We start from the raw sequence: 17,452 nt of genomic DNA, 5'->3' as shown, positions 1-17,452 counted from the left end.
CTGGATTTATAATTTTTTAATTATTCTCAAAAATAAAAAATTAAACATACATATATTAATAAGAATGAATTAAGCAGTCCAATACATACAAAAAAAAATAAAATAAACTATTACTAGGCCTTTTCGATACGTGGCTTCTGTATTTCCACAATCTATACATTTGTCAATGAAACGTTTGAATGATGCAATCCTCAAATCATTTATGAATCGAAAATGTCTAATCCCTTCCAGCGACACCTTATCATACCCATTGTTCAATTCCTATATCATGAAAATTTATGAGTTAATAAAGAATAAAGAAAATAGTTAAACTTAAATTTCAGTAAATACCTTAGTTGAAGATTTATCAAATATGTGAAAGAGGATGAAGCCACCATTTTTACAATCTTTTCAACCAAACCCCTATCAATTAAATCAAAATAATTAGGTTAATTATTCGCTCTCTTCATATTTTTGACTGAAAATAGATTTTCGAGTTCAAAGAAATTTCAATTCAAAGTGAGAAATTCTGTAAAAAAATTTATATTTGTCTTATTAAATGACAACAATAGTGTAATGAATAGTTGCAAGTTTGAAACCCATTCAAAATAGTAATAGTGTAATGAAGACCTGCAAGAGTAATGACTTTTCATTTTGTTATACGAAAATCGACTTAACTGTAAATGATTTGTATTGAGAGTGCATTGAAAGTTGTTCCATAAATTAGATCAATTCATTTAATGAAGTAACTGTCTAGGTATTTGTCCAAAAAGCTACTCTCTTCTCGTTCTATTACTTCGTATTTTTTTTAGTATGCTTTATCTTCTGAGCTAATTTAATGACAAATATTATGTGTGAAGTTTAATAATATTAATATACACATCAACATATTAGTATATCTTTTTTTAGTGTGCTATCATTATAATTTCATAATCCACATGCAATGTACATCAATTTTCAATTAATGAAACGGAACTCTTAATGAAAATCATTAAGTTACAATATATGATTTGATTTATAGGAAGAATAAAAAAATGAGTTTAGGAACACATTAATAAATATATAAGGAATACATACACTTTGCCACATTTATTTAAAGAGTATCATTTACTTCAAAGGTATAATTCAGTTTGATAACTTAATGTAATAAATTCTCTACATTTATTAATACATAGAATCATGAATGTATTAATTTTTAATTTTTAACAAGTAACGGTTGTCTTCTTTAATCTTTGAATTAATAACTTCATCTTCAAATAAAAAATGTGTATTATGGTCTATCCTGTATTAATATTGTAACATGGAAAATCAATGCTCATTAAAAACAGTTCCAAAAAGATATGTCATTAAAAAATAAAATAAAAAGATTTAATATCAAAATAATACGCATTTCATATTATAAATGTAAAAAAAAAAATACAAACATTGCATTACAAATCATAAATAGACAAACAAACTAGCATTTCATATTTCATACCATATTAATATGCAATTAAGACAACTAATATCATGTAGACCAATTTTATACGACTTTTTCACCAACAGTTCCATTAATATTACACATATTCACAAATTAAAATTACCAAACAAAAAAACAAGTATCGTACAATCTTACAACACTTTTAATACAATGAATTTGAAATACAAAAGAACACACTGTAATATCCATTTGTTTCATATTTAAAAAAAAAATAACTTTTGCTCATATTTTCAATTTTAATAAATATACATAATGTAACATGTTGTTGGTCTAAAAAATCGTATATAACATTTTTTATTGTATATAACATTTTTTATAATAAGTTTTACCTACCAAAATGTGTAGTGAAACAAAAACATCACAAACTTTATTATTAACAAAGATTACTAAAAACAAATCAGAAAACTATAATAAATACCAACATGACGCATTCCATCTTCCACCATATTTAATTAAAATTGATAAGTTATTGTCCATCACAAAAAAACACAATGTTTTCACAACAAAAAAAATTTGATCAGTCAAGAAAAAAATGGGAGTAAAAATTCTGCAAACACGGATGGAGAGTGAGAAACGTGATAGAGAGAGAGAAAAAATGAAAAAAAATTATGTTTTAATTTGATTTAAACTAATTTGAGTGTTTTAAGGAAACTGAATATTTTATTTTATTTTTAATTCCTTAATATGTCCTAATTTGTTAATTATTCATTATTAATTAAATTTAATTTAAATCCCACAATTCGTGCCACTTACCAATTAATATATAACCGTTTTTTTCCTTTTTATTTTATTTAAAAAATAAATGTTTTCATTTATTTTAAATCAAACTTTTTTATAATAATATGTTATAACTTGAGATACTAAATGTCATATATTGAAAATCAAAATCTAATGCTATAGCTTGAAAATATTACTATAAAAAATGTTATATGTAAAATTTACACAAAGATAAATGCTTTATAATGATAGTACTTGGTATAGTCATTATTTGACTATTGGGCATACTACCATGCTTTGATTATTTTAATTCATATTTTATCTAATCATTACTTGACTTAATTATATAATATCGATCAAATTAATAATAACAAATCATTAATGTACTATGCTGTTTTTATAACGTGCTTTCAATGTGGTTCTGACAAAAAATTGATACAACTTTTCAATTTCAATTACATACATCTATAGTTATTCTAGAAAGAGATAAACTTAGTAAATTTGTTTTAAATTAAATGACAATACCAAAAATGAATATTTGTGGGCTTTGTTGGTCTGTACAATTTCGATATGGGCCACAAAAAGCCCCCCCCAGAAAAACACGATAGCTGAAAACAGTCGAAATAAAATCTATCCATCTTTCGGGTCCGGTAATCCCCAAATTGTTGTATTTTTGCTTGTGGAAAAGAAGATCTATACCAATCTGTTATCATCGTGTGTTTTGATAACCCTTTCATCTCAAAGTCCACCCCAAAACCTATAAAGTTTCCTCAAGATCTTCCTTTTTATGCCACTACTACTCTCTTTTTGCTCTTGAAATTGTTCGTTCTGAACTGGGGGTTTTTCCCTTTTGATTTTGAACCCAAAAGTAAAAAAAATGGGAAAAAATCAAGCTTACAAAGCTATGCAGCGAGCAAGGTTGGGTTCTAGCTCAGGTGGACCTGATGAAGTTGATGATGGAATGGTTCGTCCCTTTTCACACTATTATTCTTTAATTATTAATACTATTTGAGTTAAAGTTCATTCTTTTTTTTTTGTTTTGAACTTTTATTTTCTTGTAAAAAGGAATTTGTTTGTCCATTTGGGAATGTGTGTGTGCTGTTTTTGCACATGGGTATTGCTTTATATGAGGTTTTCTTGAGTTTATTTTATCATTTTTGGTTCCAAAGTGTACTTGGTGGTTAGCTGTGTAAAATTATGTGCTTCAAGTTGGTTGGTGTGGCAGAGAATGTAAGTATGTTACTTTGGAAAATGATTTTCTATTTCCAGTGTTTGGTTGGTTTAGAAGTTGGTGACATACTTTGGAAAATTTTTTTGCATATGAAGGTTGAGTGGTTGACAACAATGTTTCAGTGTTGATTGGAGTAACTGATATGGAGAAAGAGTCTTTATACTTTTATAGGAAAATTACTTCTGCCAATAAGTGCGGCGCGGACAATTTCTCCATTTTGGTTTAAAAAATTATTTTCTTTGGAGAGAGCATCTTCCCGGTGCAAGATAACCAAACATTGATAATGTGAGGGGACACAATCACATAACCATTTAAACAAACTCTATCTGAAAAATGCAAGTGTAAGTCTTTGATTGAGCTTCATGATGGTTAAAGATAAGGAAAAATTATTTCATTGACCGTATAAGACAATTGAAGTTCAATTAATTCTGAGTAGTTTTAACTTTAATTCTCTTAGTTTGTGTTTGGTACTTACATTTTTCTCCAACATTTTTCGTAGAGTTAATAAATTTGAGCTAGCTTTTTCTATTTAGTACATTAGAGTCGTCGAGAATTGTATTTTTCTTAGTTTCTTGTGCTTCGTCTGATGAGGACTGTCGCAGGTGGATGGTTCTTTTCATACACCAGAGTGGCATGCGGCTCGTTTGGCAAGCCTCAAAACTTCTCATACAGTTACCTGGGAAGAGTTCAAACAGAAACAGAAGGTAATATACTCAACCGATTTGATGGTCATATGAGGGTGTACATAATCTTGGCTTGCATATCCCGGGTTTGTTTATTTGGGCTGCATGATTTCATTCTTGATCAGTAGCTGTTACATCAAATTACAGTTATATAAGAACATGGTTGAATTTGTTTCAAGAAACACTGTTGTGATTGGCTTTAATGATTGTAGAGATATGTGAAGATAGAATGACAACACTTAAGAAGTGAACCTTGGAGAATTATAGGAAAAGAGGAACTAAGTATGCTTGGCTATGGTATATAATACTTGATATTTTGCAAACACGACTAGGCCAGCATAAGCTAAGATGCAATGTATTTAGATGGCCTTGCTTTTTTCACTAGGTGGTTAAGTACAACTAGCAAGTCATTGCATAAACTTTTTCTGCAAGTTTTTGAAAATCAGACTCCAGGGTTTGCACCCACTACGTTGACCATTGGACGACACCCTTGGATGCTAAGCAATCTGCTTGTTGGAGAAGTTCTGCATTTTGCGAATGACTTATTTTTTTCCCTCAAAAATGCATATTTGAAGCAGCTCCCTTTCCTTTATTGGGGTCGAGGGATACTAATTTTGGACTATCCATTATAAATTGGCTCTTGTGTGGATCCACTTAGATCATACAATTGTGTGTTACATCGTTTCGTAATATGAAAGTTCTTTTCTTCCCGCTCCATGTCTTATTTTGGTGATGCATAATACTAATGATATTCTTTTAGGAAGAAGAAGTGAGAAAAGGAGAGCTAGAAGCAGACAAAGATAAAATGATGAGGGAATATAGGGCTCAGCTAGATGCTGAAAGGGCCAGCAAACTCTCTCATGGAAGGAATCATTCCAGCAGTAAACACAGCCGCAAAAAGGGTAAAATGTTCTGAAATTTCTTAACGGGAGTCAATTTTTCTAGTTCTTTAGTTATTTTATATTTTAGTGTGTGTCAAATTTCTAGTTGACTTAGATCGGTTCGTTCTTGATGGTGAAATGCATTCTTACAGATAAGAAGGACAAAGATGCAAGGAAACAGAGAAGCAAAAAGAGAAAGGTGAAGATTTTTTTCAATCTAGACTTTTTTCTTTTCTTTGCTTGTGAGAATGAAAAACTACTACAATCTTGGTTGGATTATGCATGTTTGTCTTGTTATACCATGAAAGAAACATCAATGCTCGAGGAGTTTTGAATTCTATTGGTTTTGCTATCCTAAACTTGCAAGTTTCTAGCTAACCTGAATTGTCTTGCTTGACTCGGTATAGTTTGCATTCATAAATAATGAAACCAAATGCTATTTTTTGGGATCAGAACTTAATCTGTAATTATTCTAATAGAAAAATAATTTATGTAACTTCAACATTACCAGTTTCAAAAACAAAAGTTTATGCGACTGAAAACAGTGAAACCCCTAGTTAAAAGTGTAAATACCCGCTTGTATCTTCAGTAAGAATCAGTTAATCCCATTTTTGGTCGATTAGGGGTTCCGCTAGTGTTAGATTTGAAGTCTTCAATTAAGGATTTGGGAGTGGGGGCATTGGTGCTTGGGGTCTCTTCCTTCCATTTTATGGCCAGGACCTCCTGCTAGTCTCATGTTTTCTAGTAGCACGTTTTCGTTTCACTAAGCCCTTTAACTTAAATATACTGTAGCCAATGGTGATTCGTCCTTTCTCCCCCTTTCGTCATAAGGCGTGGTCTGACTCTGAGAAAAGAAATTCCTGTGTTAGGTCCCATGAAGACCAAAAGAGTAGGAAATTTTAGTTTCAGCTGAGATAAAGAATTGTCTTTTTTTGTTTGATGAAGTAAAGGGATTCTTGTAGGAGCATCAGGGTGAAGATTTGTCTTCTTTCCTCATTGCTTTCTTCTGTTGCTGAATGAATCCTTGAGCAGACTTACTAATGAGATTTAAAGGATTCTTGAGTCTGCCTATTATTATGTTAACTTGAGCAGTGTTTATTTTATAAGAACATCCAATATTTACTAGTCCACTGTAATTGGTATAAATGCTTACAATTCCGCCTATATATGTCATGATGAAATTTCAATGTGATAGATTGAATGTTGGATTGTTCCCATTTGATAAGAGAGTAATTTTATACCCAAGGGTGTGTCCTATTGGTCAATGAATTTGGTTGAGAATCATGAGGTCGTAGGTTTAGGTCCCAGCAGAGACAAAGCCACTATGTGATTCTTCTCGTTTCTCCTATCCTTGGAGGAATGAGTTGGCTGGTACCTGTTGTGGGTGGGAGGTGACATGTATCTCGTGGAATTAGTCGAGGTGCGCACAAGTTGGACTTATTTCAGAGTTATAAAAACAGAGAGAGTAGTTCTCATGGTTGAGCTCTCTTCTTTCAACCAAAATGTTGGGAGTTTGTGTCAACATCGGTGAAGTGGGGAAACAAATCTTTTGGCTACTCGGTCTCAAGGAAGCGTTTGGGGTTTACAAAATCACCCGAAGAAGTGAGTTGGCCCTGATTTCTTGATTGTTACTTCTCTTGTCTTAAAGGTATGGACTATGTTGTAGTAACATAACATGTCGGAAGAAAGGACATGATAATAAGTTTGACAAGGTAATTATTAGATGATTTTGGAATGAAAGATATATAAAAAACATTTAACAACCTGAAAAGAATAAAATAATTATAATAAGGGAACCTATATTTGAGTATATGAGGTAAAACTGACACGTGCGAATCTTCAAACTCACAATTGAGAGCTTCATATGTACTTCAATAAGCATCTGAAGGGGTAATTGGTTGACCTAAAATTTTGAACTTAATTAATCTGTTAGCCATCAGTTATCAAGATGTCCTAATTTTAATTAATATGTCTGTCTAATGTTGAATATGCTATAGCAGGTGACCTTAATGAATTTCCATGTAAAATAGCTTAGCAATTGTCAAATAGTCTATATACTTTTTTCTCATGTTGAATCATGAATGTAGACGGAAACATTGTACTTGGAAGGAATGAAGTACTCCCTTATACAAGGAAAGCAAAAAGGAGGGAATTCTCAAATAGTGAAACCTATATTCAGCGCCTACTAACCCCAAACTTGAGTTGATCAAAATTCCAAGCCTGCCCATGCCACCACAACAGCCTTCTAAAAGCGAAACAGAAGATAAGCTTAAACACCACTTTGAGGGACAGCAATCTTCTACTTTCTTTCTCAAATCTCTTTTTAATTATTTTTAGGTATCAATCTTTCTAATTCTTGCTCATTCCTTTGTTCACTATACCATTGGTCTAGGTTCATATTTAACAAATAGTATACTATTTAAATATACAAGTATACTGTTAATTTAGGTTTATATTTAACATAGTAAACTATAAGTATACCAGTAAACCGTTGATTTAGGTTAATAATCGACAAATAGTATAAAATTGGGGAACTTGGAATTTGTAACAAACTTTCAAGGAAGAACTACTGCAAGTAAAGGATTTGTGGGTAAAACATTCCTAGTGAACTTATTACGAGAAACATATGAACTTGATCACCGTTGTTGCTTCGCGTGATAACAACGAGGAGGGCGCTTCTGAGCGAAAGTAAAGACTCTCTCCACGAGAGAGTGTGTAAGAACCTTGGGTGATTAGGTTTAGTTTTCTTATAAAAAAAGTAATTTGTTTTTAAAAAGCTGTATAGAGTGCTATGAATGTGGTACCAGATGTAATTTTCCGAAAGGTGTGGTAATTTTATAAAAAAAATTTGTACAATAGATTTTCGTGTATATTTTCTGAAATTAAAAAAAAAAAAGAAAAAGGAATAGATATCAGAAATGTAGTTCTAACATCTATTTTTTTTTTTATATTATAAATATGATACTATGTCTAAGTTGTACAAAATATATTTGATATATTATGAATGACCAAGTATTCCAACTGGTATTCCTTTCTTTTTTTGGTTCTGCATGTTTCCTTTTAACATTACAAGTCTGTAGTACCATATCTCCCTGTTCCTTGCCAATCTAGGCTACTGATGCCATTTTGTGCAACTGTTGTTGTCTAAAGATAGTTGGGAAGTTCATTGTAGAAGGTAATCACCATATAATTCTTCATTCCAGAAACCAACTGTGGTGCCCTTATACGCCTTAAGTGTGACATCCCTCTAGAAGTTCTCCCATCTTTATGTTGTTCTTTTCATAGGGATATGTAGAGGCCGAGCAAAGATTTGAAGTTTATGGGTTCGGGATTCTAATCCCTCTATGTTACTGGGTTCTAAATTATTAGTTTTTACATATTCAATGGATTTTGTTGATACAAAATACAAAGTTTTGACCAAAGTTACTGTTTTTGTCTGGATACGTAATATTCACATTAGCTTCGTCCTTGGGGATTCACCATTCAACATGTTCATATGACCAATTTCCACCCCCTATGTTTCGTACTCATTGAAAATAATCTTTCACTAAAATGCTTGATCCTACGTGCTGTACCGTCCTATCCATTTGTAGGTAAGACACTATTGAATACCCTCGAGTCTTTTATCTCTTGAACCCGTCACCTTCATAGAAGGAGTGGCTAATTTCAATTGCCAAATTAAACCCTCTTACCCTTTTGAGTTACATAAGAAGTTTCTTCCCAATTGCTTTTAGCTTTCCTGCTATGTTGATTGGCACATTAAATACAAAATAGGTCAAAATTTTGGACAAAGTATTCTTAGGAAGTGTCTCCCTCCCCTTTTGATATGTTTTTATTTTACTATTTTGTAACCTCTTCTCTACTTTCTCTATCACTGCATTCCATGCCGCTCTCTTCTTGTGTCTTGCACCCAATGATAATTTGTTAACTGTCCTTCCTTCCTTGGCTGTGCATCTCCTCAGATATCCTTCAATCACTACTTCATTCATCATCATGATAAGAGTGTCCCTATCACTAATATGTACAACTTAGAGAACAAATTATCTCTCCTTGTTATAAAACTTTGAGCTGTTGAAGAAATCTGGGGGATTGAATTGACAAAAAGCTAAGAACTTAACCATGGATATACAAAATTGGGTGCACGATCTTAATTTGTCCCTGAAGCCAATTTTTTCATTATGCAGCCAAGAAGCTCCATTTTGACACGGCCATATGCCTTGTCTATATTCAGCTTGCAAGGCTCTGCTTCTTATTTTTCATTCTCGAGTTCACTACTTCATCTGGAATCAAACAAACATCCAGCTTCTTTTTTTTTCCTTCTAAGTATGTGTGTCATTGACATGGTGCTGTCTAAGACCTCAAGTCAAAAGAAAAACACTAGTAGCTCTGAAATCCTTGATATTGTATGCCCTGTCTAATAATTTCAATTAAAGAAGAATTAATACTCTTTTCAAATTTTCTTGTAGAATTCAATGTTTTATTGCACTCGTGATGTCTTCTTTTAATTAGTCTCCAACATTGACAAAATAACTTGTGAAACCGTTAGGGCCTGGTACTTTTCCCTTTGTCCTCTGCGTAGCTACTAATTGCCTCTGATACTTCCTCCTCCAAGAACTTTATCTGGGGCACTCTCTTATTTACCCGCACTTGCTTAACTTCACCCCCAATTTAAGTCTCCTCTCCAATTCCTTATGCCTTGTATATGGAAGCCCTTAATAGCTCTTTTACTTACTCTTTTTCCTCAAACTTTGTTTTAGCTTTTGCTAATCAGTGGAAAGTTAATGTGGCAGACAGTCAACCTTTTTAGCCGCAACACCATTAATCTTGATCTCTTGGCTAATTGTCGTATTTGTCCACTCCCCCTACCTTTCAATTTTTTCTTGCTTGTTTAAATTTATCTCACTGATTTCATTGCTAACTCTGCAGCCCTTCGTTATATCCCTCAGCTTCCCTCCGAACCACTTAGTAATTCCATCTTCAGTCATTTCTAACAGATTTAACTTCCTGCTAAAGGGAAGTGTGGGTTTCCTCGGACTTGATAAACTTCTCCACCAGTTCCTCGCTAGTTCTACTTAGTTGCATGCTTTCTGTCACATATTTTCAGATCTGAAAAGGTTTTCAACTTCTTCCATCCTACTACCATCTAGCAAGATGGGCATATGGTTTAATGTGAGCCTGGGAAGAGGAATTTGGGGGCCCTCTGGAAATGTCTCCTCCGACTGTGTCTAGATAAGAAATTTGTCTCATCTCTACAATATTCTTCCCGCTGTCACATTCAAATTCCCCAATATCTTTCTGGGCCCAAGAATCTTTGAGAAATTCCTTTCTTCTCCTTCCTGTCAAGCATTTTCTTATTTCCCTGTTTTGGTCCTGACTCTTCTTTTCATCCACTTTCTTACTCATCTTCATTTTGCCCTCTGCTCAACAATCTCCCTATGGCAACCATTCAATACTTGCTCTGTGTGTAACTGATATAGCTGCCCGTCATTTCTTTCATCTGAAATTCATTTTGCTTTAAGGTACCTTTAAGATCAGTAAGAATGCATTGAAAAGACCTAGTAGATAAGTAGAAATAGAGGACCTTCAATCAGAACTAATTCTTGGATTTTTGAGTGTTTGTTTTTCCGTTTATGTAAGTTTTGCTTTAGACAGATATCTATGTTCCCAGTATGCATCTAACTGAAGGAAATGGCAGATGCATTTTCCATTTTTGTTATCAAGAATTACAAAGGAAAAATTAAATATCGTACATAGGGTACTTGGGTCGGAGAGATTCTTAGTCGAAAACACTTGTAGGTGGTATTAGTACAAGAAACTAAACCTAATGTTTTATTCCACAATAGATAGTTTGTTAGAGACTGGAGAGAATGAAACAACTTTTGCTTAATTACTTGGTACATATTGTGTTAAGAATTTATAAGTTGTTTCTCTGGACTGTCAGTTCATATTTGAAGATCTTCAGAATGGACTTGTGTGATTGAGTACTACATTTGAATGACACATGTATATTACCTAAACTGATTCAGCGTTCAAGGAGATATTCCGATTCCAGCTCTTCAAGCTCATCATCTGAATCTTCAAGTTCTGACGATGAAGATAGAGAATCCAGAAAATCAAGATCCAAGTCTAAGAGAAGGAAGAAAGAAAAGAAGCACCAGTCGAGGTCGAGGTTGAAGCAGTCTACAAGCGACGATGAAGCTGATGGTCCTTTGCCGCTTTCTAGATTCTTTGGCAGCATAAAAAGCTAATGCCTCATTTGACATGTAATTCTACTTCTTCTTCCGATGATATTGGATGTGATGGATCCTTTAATTTATTATTATAATGTTATCGAGGATCGTTGGTTCGTCGACGAGGGTTATGTATCCTGGTTTTAAATGAAATATTGCATTTAGTGAAAACAATTGTAAAACTACTTACACATGTTCCAAGCTCCCATACTTATATTTTTGAAAAGGCTTCTTTCTACTTGCAGACTCATAATGAAGTGGAAGAAAGGATCATGTAAACTTTTAGTCTAAGCTTACAAGAGTAGTTCACAAAATTGCATCAACAAAACTATCAAGCATTGAGAACACATGTGAGTCTAGGGATGGACATAGATACCGGAAAGCTGAAAAATTGAACCGCACTGAACTAATTAGGTTCTTCGATTTCAGTTTTTCGGTTTGTAAGGCTCATGAAATTTCGGTGTACCGAAGAATCAAATATTTATTAAATAAATTTGAAACATTTTTTAATTATATTACTTGTATGTTTTTACCCAAAACATTTTACTTTTGAACCAAATTTTGGAACCCTAGCCCCTATTCCTAAATGTTTCATGTTACACGTTGACAATTTCTGGGTTGGTAATGTTTCAGATCACACGTTGAACAATCCAGCACATTATATATATATATATATATATATATATATATATATTTGATAATTTTAATTTTTATGTTTCGTTAAGTATTTCCCACCGAAAAATTATTTTAAAGCACTGAACTAAATCGTATTGAATCAATTTAGTTCACAATTTGATGCACACTTCTCAAAACGAAACACCCAATAGAATCAAACTAAAGAATCAAAGTTCCACCCCTATATCTGACTGTAAGAGGTGTAGTGGTAATAGTTTTTTTTTTTAAAGAACTTTTTTCTGTCAAAGGAAAATATTACTACTATATATTAGTCCAAAAAGGACCTGCTATGCACTTCCGTCTCTTTTTGCTAAGCATGTCAACCACTTTATTCTACTCCTTGAAGATGTGGGATGGTGGTGCTTCTCCCAGTAGTTGCTGCATCAAAAATTTTTACTCAACAATAATATTAGTATAAAATATATTACCATGTGACGACATATTTATAACTTCTGTGAAATCACAGTTGATAACAAGAAGGGTGAGATTAAGCTTTTATGGCCAAAAGAAGGCCTTGTCTAAGGGCTTGAAGTTCAGCCACCATAGAGTTGTAGGTGTAGAGGAGCTATTGGTAAAGACAGTTGTCTATAACCAAATAAGTTTCATCTAAAAATTTAAATGTATGATATATGATTACATTGCTTCACCATTACACAATGCACAAAGATGAATCCTCAAATAAGGTTAAGTGAATATTAGATTCTCTAATAAATTGTCATTGATATGATCCTTATTGAAGAAATTCGTTGACCCTATAATATAATTCAGTTATAAATATTCTAACAAAAAGTTTTTGAAGGACATAATTTATGTCACACCTGAAATGTGATAGATTAATTGATTCGATAGATAGAATTTCTTGAAGAAAAAAAGGAACAAATGATCAAGATGGTCATAATAATGAAACGTGTGCTTTAGAAAAAGCACCATGACATAACACTTCATAAAATCTTGGCAAAGGTTCACGTATCAGAAAATGATCAAAAACAAAGAGAGTTCGACAAGTTCTGTCATATTAGAATCAATATCAAATAAAATGTCGATGATATCTTAAATATAATATAGCGCTCAAAATTATAAAGGTGATGAAGTTCTTGATGATAAATCTATTGAGAATTGACAGATAAATGACTGGCCAAAGAAAATACAATTCATGATATTTTATTTCACTTGAAAAGTGATGTTCTGAACTTATTTTGTCCACATACCAAGATATAATGTCAGTGGAATACAAATGAATCATTATGCCTAAGTAAAATCGTAATATAAAGTACGGCTTGTGCATTAATGATTTTTCACAAAAACTCTGACATTATTATATGAAGATGTATTCTCGAGTCCGAAACTTAAAGGGTACAAAATATTAACAAAAATTCTAAAACGGTATATAAAATTTTATATTAACCAAAACGGTAAAATCGCTGCAGGTGCAGCGACTTAAAAAGTAAAATCGCTGCCTCAGTAGCGATTTTGCAAATTCTTTTTTTTTTTAATAAAAAAATGAAATCGCTGCCTAAGCAGCGATTTCAAAATTTTGCTTCTTACAAATCGCTGCCTTGGCAGCGATTTCATTTTTTTTTTTAAAAAAATATAATTAAAAAATAAAATGAAATCGCTGCCAAGGCAGCGATTTGTAAGAAGCAAAATTTTGAAATCGCTGCTTAGGCAGCGATTTCATTTTTTTATTAAAAAAAAAAATTAAATCGCTGCCCTGGCAGCGATTTATAAGAAATTTTTTTTTTTTATAAATCGCTGCAGTGGCAGCGATATACCTTATTTTTTTTAAAAAAAAATTATAATTAAAAAATAAAATGAAATCGCTGCCAAGGCAGCGATTTGTAAGAAGCAAAATTTTGAAATCGCTGCTTAGGCAGCGATTTCATTTTTTTATTAAAAAAAAAAATTAAATCGCTGCCCTGGCAGCGATTTATAAGAAATTTTTTTTTTTTATAAATCGCTGCAGTGGCAGCGATATACCTTATTTTTTTTAAAAAAAAATTATAATTAAAAAATAAAATGAAATCGCTGCCAAGGCAGCGATTTGTAAGAAGCAAAATTTTGAAATCGCTGCTTAGGCAGCGATTTCATTTTTTTATTAAAAAAAAAAATTAAATCGCTGCCCTGGCAGCGATTTATAAGAAATTTTTTTTTTTTATAAATCGCTGCAGTGGCAGCGATATACCTTATTTTTTTTAAAAAAAAATTATAATTAAAAAATAAAATGAAATCGCTGCCAAGGCAGCGATTTGTAAGAAGCAAAATTTTGAAATCGCTGCTTAGGCAGCGATTTCATTTTTTTATTAAAAAAAAAAATTAAATCGCTGCCCTGGCAGCGATTTATAAGAAATTTTTTTTTTTTATAAATCGCTGCAGTGGCAGCGATATACCTTATTTTTTTTAAAAAAAAATTATAATTAAAAAATAAAATGAAATCGCTGCCAAGGCAGCGATTTGTAAGAAGCAAAATTTTGAAATCGCTGCTTAGGCAGCGATTTCATTTTTTTATTAAAAAAAAAAATTAAATCGCTGCCCTGGCAGCGATTTATAAGAAATTTTTTTTTTTTATAAATCGCTGCAGTGGCAGCGATATACCTTATTTTTTTTAAAAAAAAATTATAATTAAAAAATAAAATGAAATCGCTGCCAAGGCAGCGATTTGTAAGAAGCAAAATTTTGAAATCGCTGCTTAGGCAGCGATTTCATTTTTTTATTAAAAAAAAAAATTAAATCGCTGCCCTGGCAGCGATTTATAAGAAATTTTTTTTTTTTATAAATCGCTGCAGTGGCAGCGATATACCTTATTTTTTTTAAAAAAAAATTATAATTAAAAAATAAAATGAAATCGCTGCCAAGGCAGCGATTTGTAAGAAGCAAAATTTTGAAATCGCTGCTTAGGCAGCGATTTCATTTTTTTATTAAAAAAAAAAATTAAATCGCTGCCCTGGCAGCGATTTATAAGAAATTTTTTTTTTTTATAAATCGCTGCAGTGGCAGCGATATACCTTATTTTTTTTAAAAAAAAATTATAATTAAAAAATAAAATGAAATCGCTGCCAAGGCAGCGATTTGTAAGAAGCAAAATTTTGAAATCGCTGCTTAGGCAGCGATTTCATTTTTTTATTAAAAAAAAAAATTAAATCGCTGCCCTGGCAGCGATTTATAAGAAATTTTTTTTTTTTATAAATCGCTGCAGTGGCAGCGATATACCTTATTTTTTTTAAAAAAAAATTATAATTAAAAAATAAAATGAAATCGCTGCCAAGGCAGCGATTTGTAAGAAGCAAAATTTTGAAATCGCTGCTTAGGCAGCGATTTCATTTTTTTATTAAAAAAAAAAATTAAATCGCTGCCCTGGCAGCGATTTATAAGAAATTTTTTTTTTTTATAAATCGCTGCAGTGGCAGCGATATACCTTATTTTTTTTAAAAAAAAATTATAATTAAAAAATAAAATGAAATCGCTGCCAAGGCAGCGATTTGTAAGAAGCAAAATTTTGAAATCGCTGCTTAGGCAGCGATTTCATTTTTTTATTAAAAAAAAAAATTAAATCGCTGCCCTGGCAGCGATTTATAAGAAATTTTTTTTTTTTATAAATCGCTGCAGTGGCAGCGATATACCTTATTTTTTTTAAAAAAAAATTATAATTAAAAAATAAAATGAAATCGCTGCCAAGGCAGCGATTTGTAAGAAGCAAAATTTTGAAATCGCTGCTTAGGCAGCGATTTCATTTTTTTATTAAAAAAAAATATTTTTGCAAAATCACTGCTGAGGCAGCGATTTTACTTTTTCAGGTGAGGTAAGTCGCTGCACCTACAGCGATTTTACCGTTTTGGTTAATATAAAATTTTATATACCGTTTTGGAATTTTTATTAATATTTTGTACCGTTTAAGTTTCGGACTCATGTATTCTCTTATGGAAGATGCAATGATGTTTCTTTCAGTCTGACAATACCTGAAAAACTTGAATACGTATAATGAATGATTATTATGTCTAGGTAGACAAAAAATATTATATGAAAATTCTAGAAGGACTTAAATGATTATAAAGTGATTCCAATGAATAATACCCGATTGGTTGTAAGTCTACACAACACAAAGATCAATTTTGATCTCATTAAAATGGTTAGAAAGTATCATGTCATAGTGTAATTGGTGCACTTATATATCCTGCTTTATTACTTTTCATGGTAAATAATTTTATTAATATGCATGCAAAATGTAACAACACTCTTATTTGTGGAAATATTAGAGTGAATTAAACAATATCGGTGTAAGTTATTCGTTCCAATCAATTGTGTCAATTCTTATTGATCATAAAATTGTTGGAAAATATGAAGTTGGATCTCAATAAAGTTATCTGTTGTCATTTAGAAATAGAGTCATATCAAATTATTTCACAAGATAGTCAATTTAATTAGAAGTGTTCGTCAGTGCTCAATTATTGCTTTAACAAATCAAACAAGCAATTTGTCTAGACCGACAAGATCATGAATTGTGTGATTGCCAAAAATATATTTGGTTGAGATCAATAAACATATTCAAGAAATATGTGACCTTTCTTTGAAAAGAGATATTCCAATAACATTATATTAAGGCAATGTTGCATGTGCTCAACTAAGAAGAGGACACATCAAAGGAGACTGAATAAAATATATTTCATCAAACTTCTTCTTGTTATTCATGGTCTTCAAGAGAAGGCTGTAGATGTTCAACACTTCGTATTCACCAAGGCATTATCAACTTTAACCTTTGAGAAGCCGAGATATAACATTGAAATGCGTCATCTTCAGATTATTAAGTGATGTCTTTATCGGGGGAAAGTAATACGCTTTGCATTATTTTTTTCTTAATCATGATAATCTTCCATTGGATTTTTTTTGGTAAGATTGTTAATGAGGCGGTTCTTGATGCGCATTATAAGATGTGTGTACTATTTTTCCTTCACAATTTTTTTTCCCATTAGATTTTTTAGTAAAATTTTAACGATACACATTATCTATCAAGACATGAACATTCAAGGGGAGTGTTGTAAAATAATTGTCCACATAGATATATTTTCTGATAACATAACATACAACATACAATGTGTTGTAACCAAACCATTAGGGGTGTACATGACCGGGTTGGTTCAAAATTTTCAAATATCAAACCAAGCCATTTGTCTTAGACTTTTAAATTTATAAATCAAACCAAAAAATTAAAACTTAGGTTTTTTAACCTCGACTTTTTTTGTTTTGTTTTTTTCAAATTTTGATTTTTTTCATTAAAGTATTGATACAAACATATAATTTAGTTATACTTAAAATAGGTGTTTCTTAAGAAAATAACACAAAATATGATATGATTAATGACATTAATTTATCCAACAAAAACATAATAATGAAATTGCGTAAAAAGAATATTGCAAATTAACTAGTCATAATGAAAATGATCAAAATTTAAAAGTACCAAGTGTTGAAGAAGAAGGAAGCTAACGATTGAAACATGTCAAAAGAACAGGTCCAAAGCATCTGACTGACGTGTCTGCAGTAAGTGTTGATGAAGAAGGAAGACGAGGATTGAAACATGTTGAAGG

The 17,452-nt window shown here is 31.7% G+C and overlaps 1 protein-coding gene across 2 annotated transcripts; it reads left to right on the top strand.

Annotated features, from left to right (window-relative positions):
* The first annotated feature begins 2,781 nt into the window (after positions 1-2,781).
* On the top strand, positions 2,782-11,427 carry LOC107007680 (protein FAM133-like). Of its 2 annotated transcripts, none has more exons than XM_027913669.1 (5): positions 2,782-3,140; positions 4,010-4,111; positions 4,851-4,992; positions 5,124-5,170; positions 10,913-11,427. In XM_027913669.1, the coding sequence occupies exons 1-5, from the start codon at positions 3,054-3,056 to the stop codon at positions 10,946-10,948; spliced, it is 414 nt and encodes a 137-aa protein (XP_027769470.1). In that variant the 5' UTR covers positions 2,782-3,053; the 3' UTR covers positions 10,949-11,427. The 2 variants fall into 2 exon arrangements, with proteins under 2 accessions (XP_027769470.1, XP_015061868.1); XM_015206382.2 differs by having other exon boundaries at positions 2,790-3,140; positions 10,998-11,427.
* The last annotated feature ends 6,025 nt before the right edge of the window (positions 11,428-17,452 follow it).

This window comes from Solanum pennellii, chromosome 12, assembly GCF_001406875.1.
Source record: "Solanum pennellii chromosome 12, SPENNV200".
In the NCBI taxonomy this organism is placed as follows: Eukaryota; Viridiplantae; Streptophyta; class Magnoliopsida; order Solanales; family Solanaceae; genus Solanum; species Solanum pennellii.
This window is presented reverse-complemented; position numbering and strand designations above follow the sequence as displayed.

Excerpts from the sequence above, each read along its gene's own strand:
- LOC107007680 (XM_015206382.2), top strand. The coding sequence starts at position 3,054 with ATGGGAAAAAATCAAGCTTACAAAGCTATGCAGCGAGCAAGGTTGGGT. Across the intron at positions 3,141-4,009 it reads ATGAAGTTGATGATGGAATG|GTGGATGGTTCTTTTCATAC; the intron begins GTTCGTCCCTTT and ends GGACTGTCGCAG. Across the intron at positions 4,993-5,123 it reads TAAACACAGCCGCAAAAAGG|ATAAGAAGGACAAAGATGCA; the intron begins GTAAAATGTTCT and ends GCATTCTTACAG.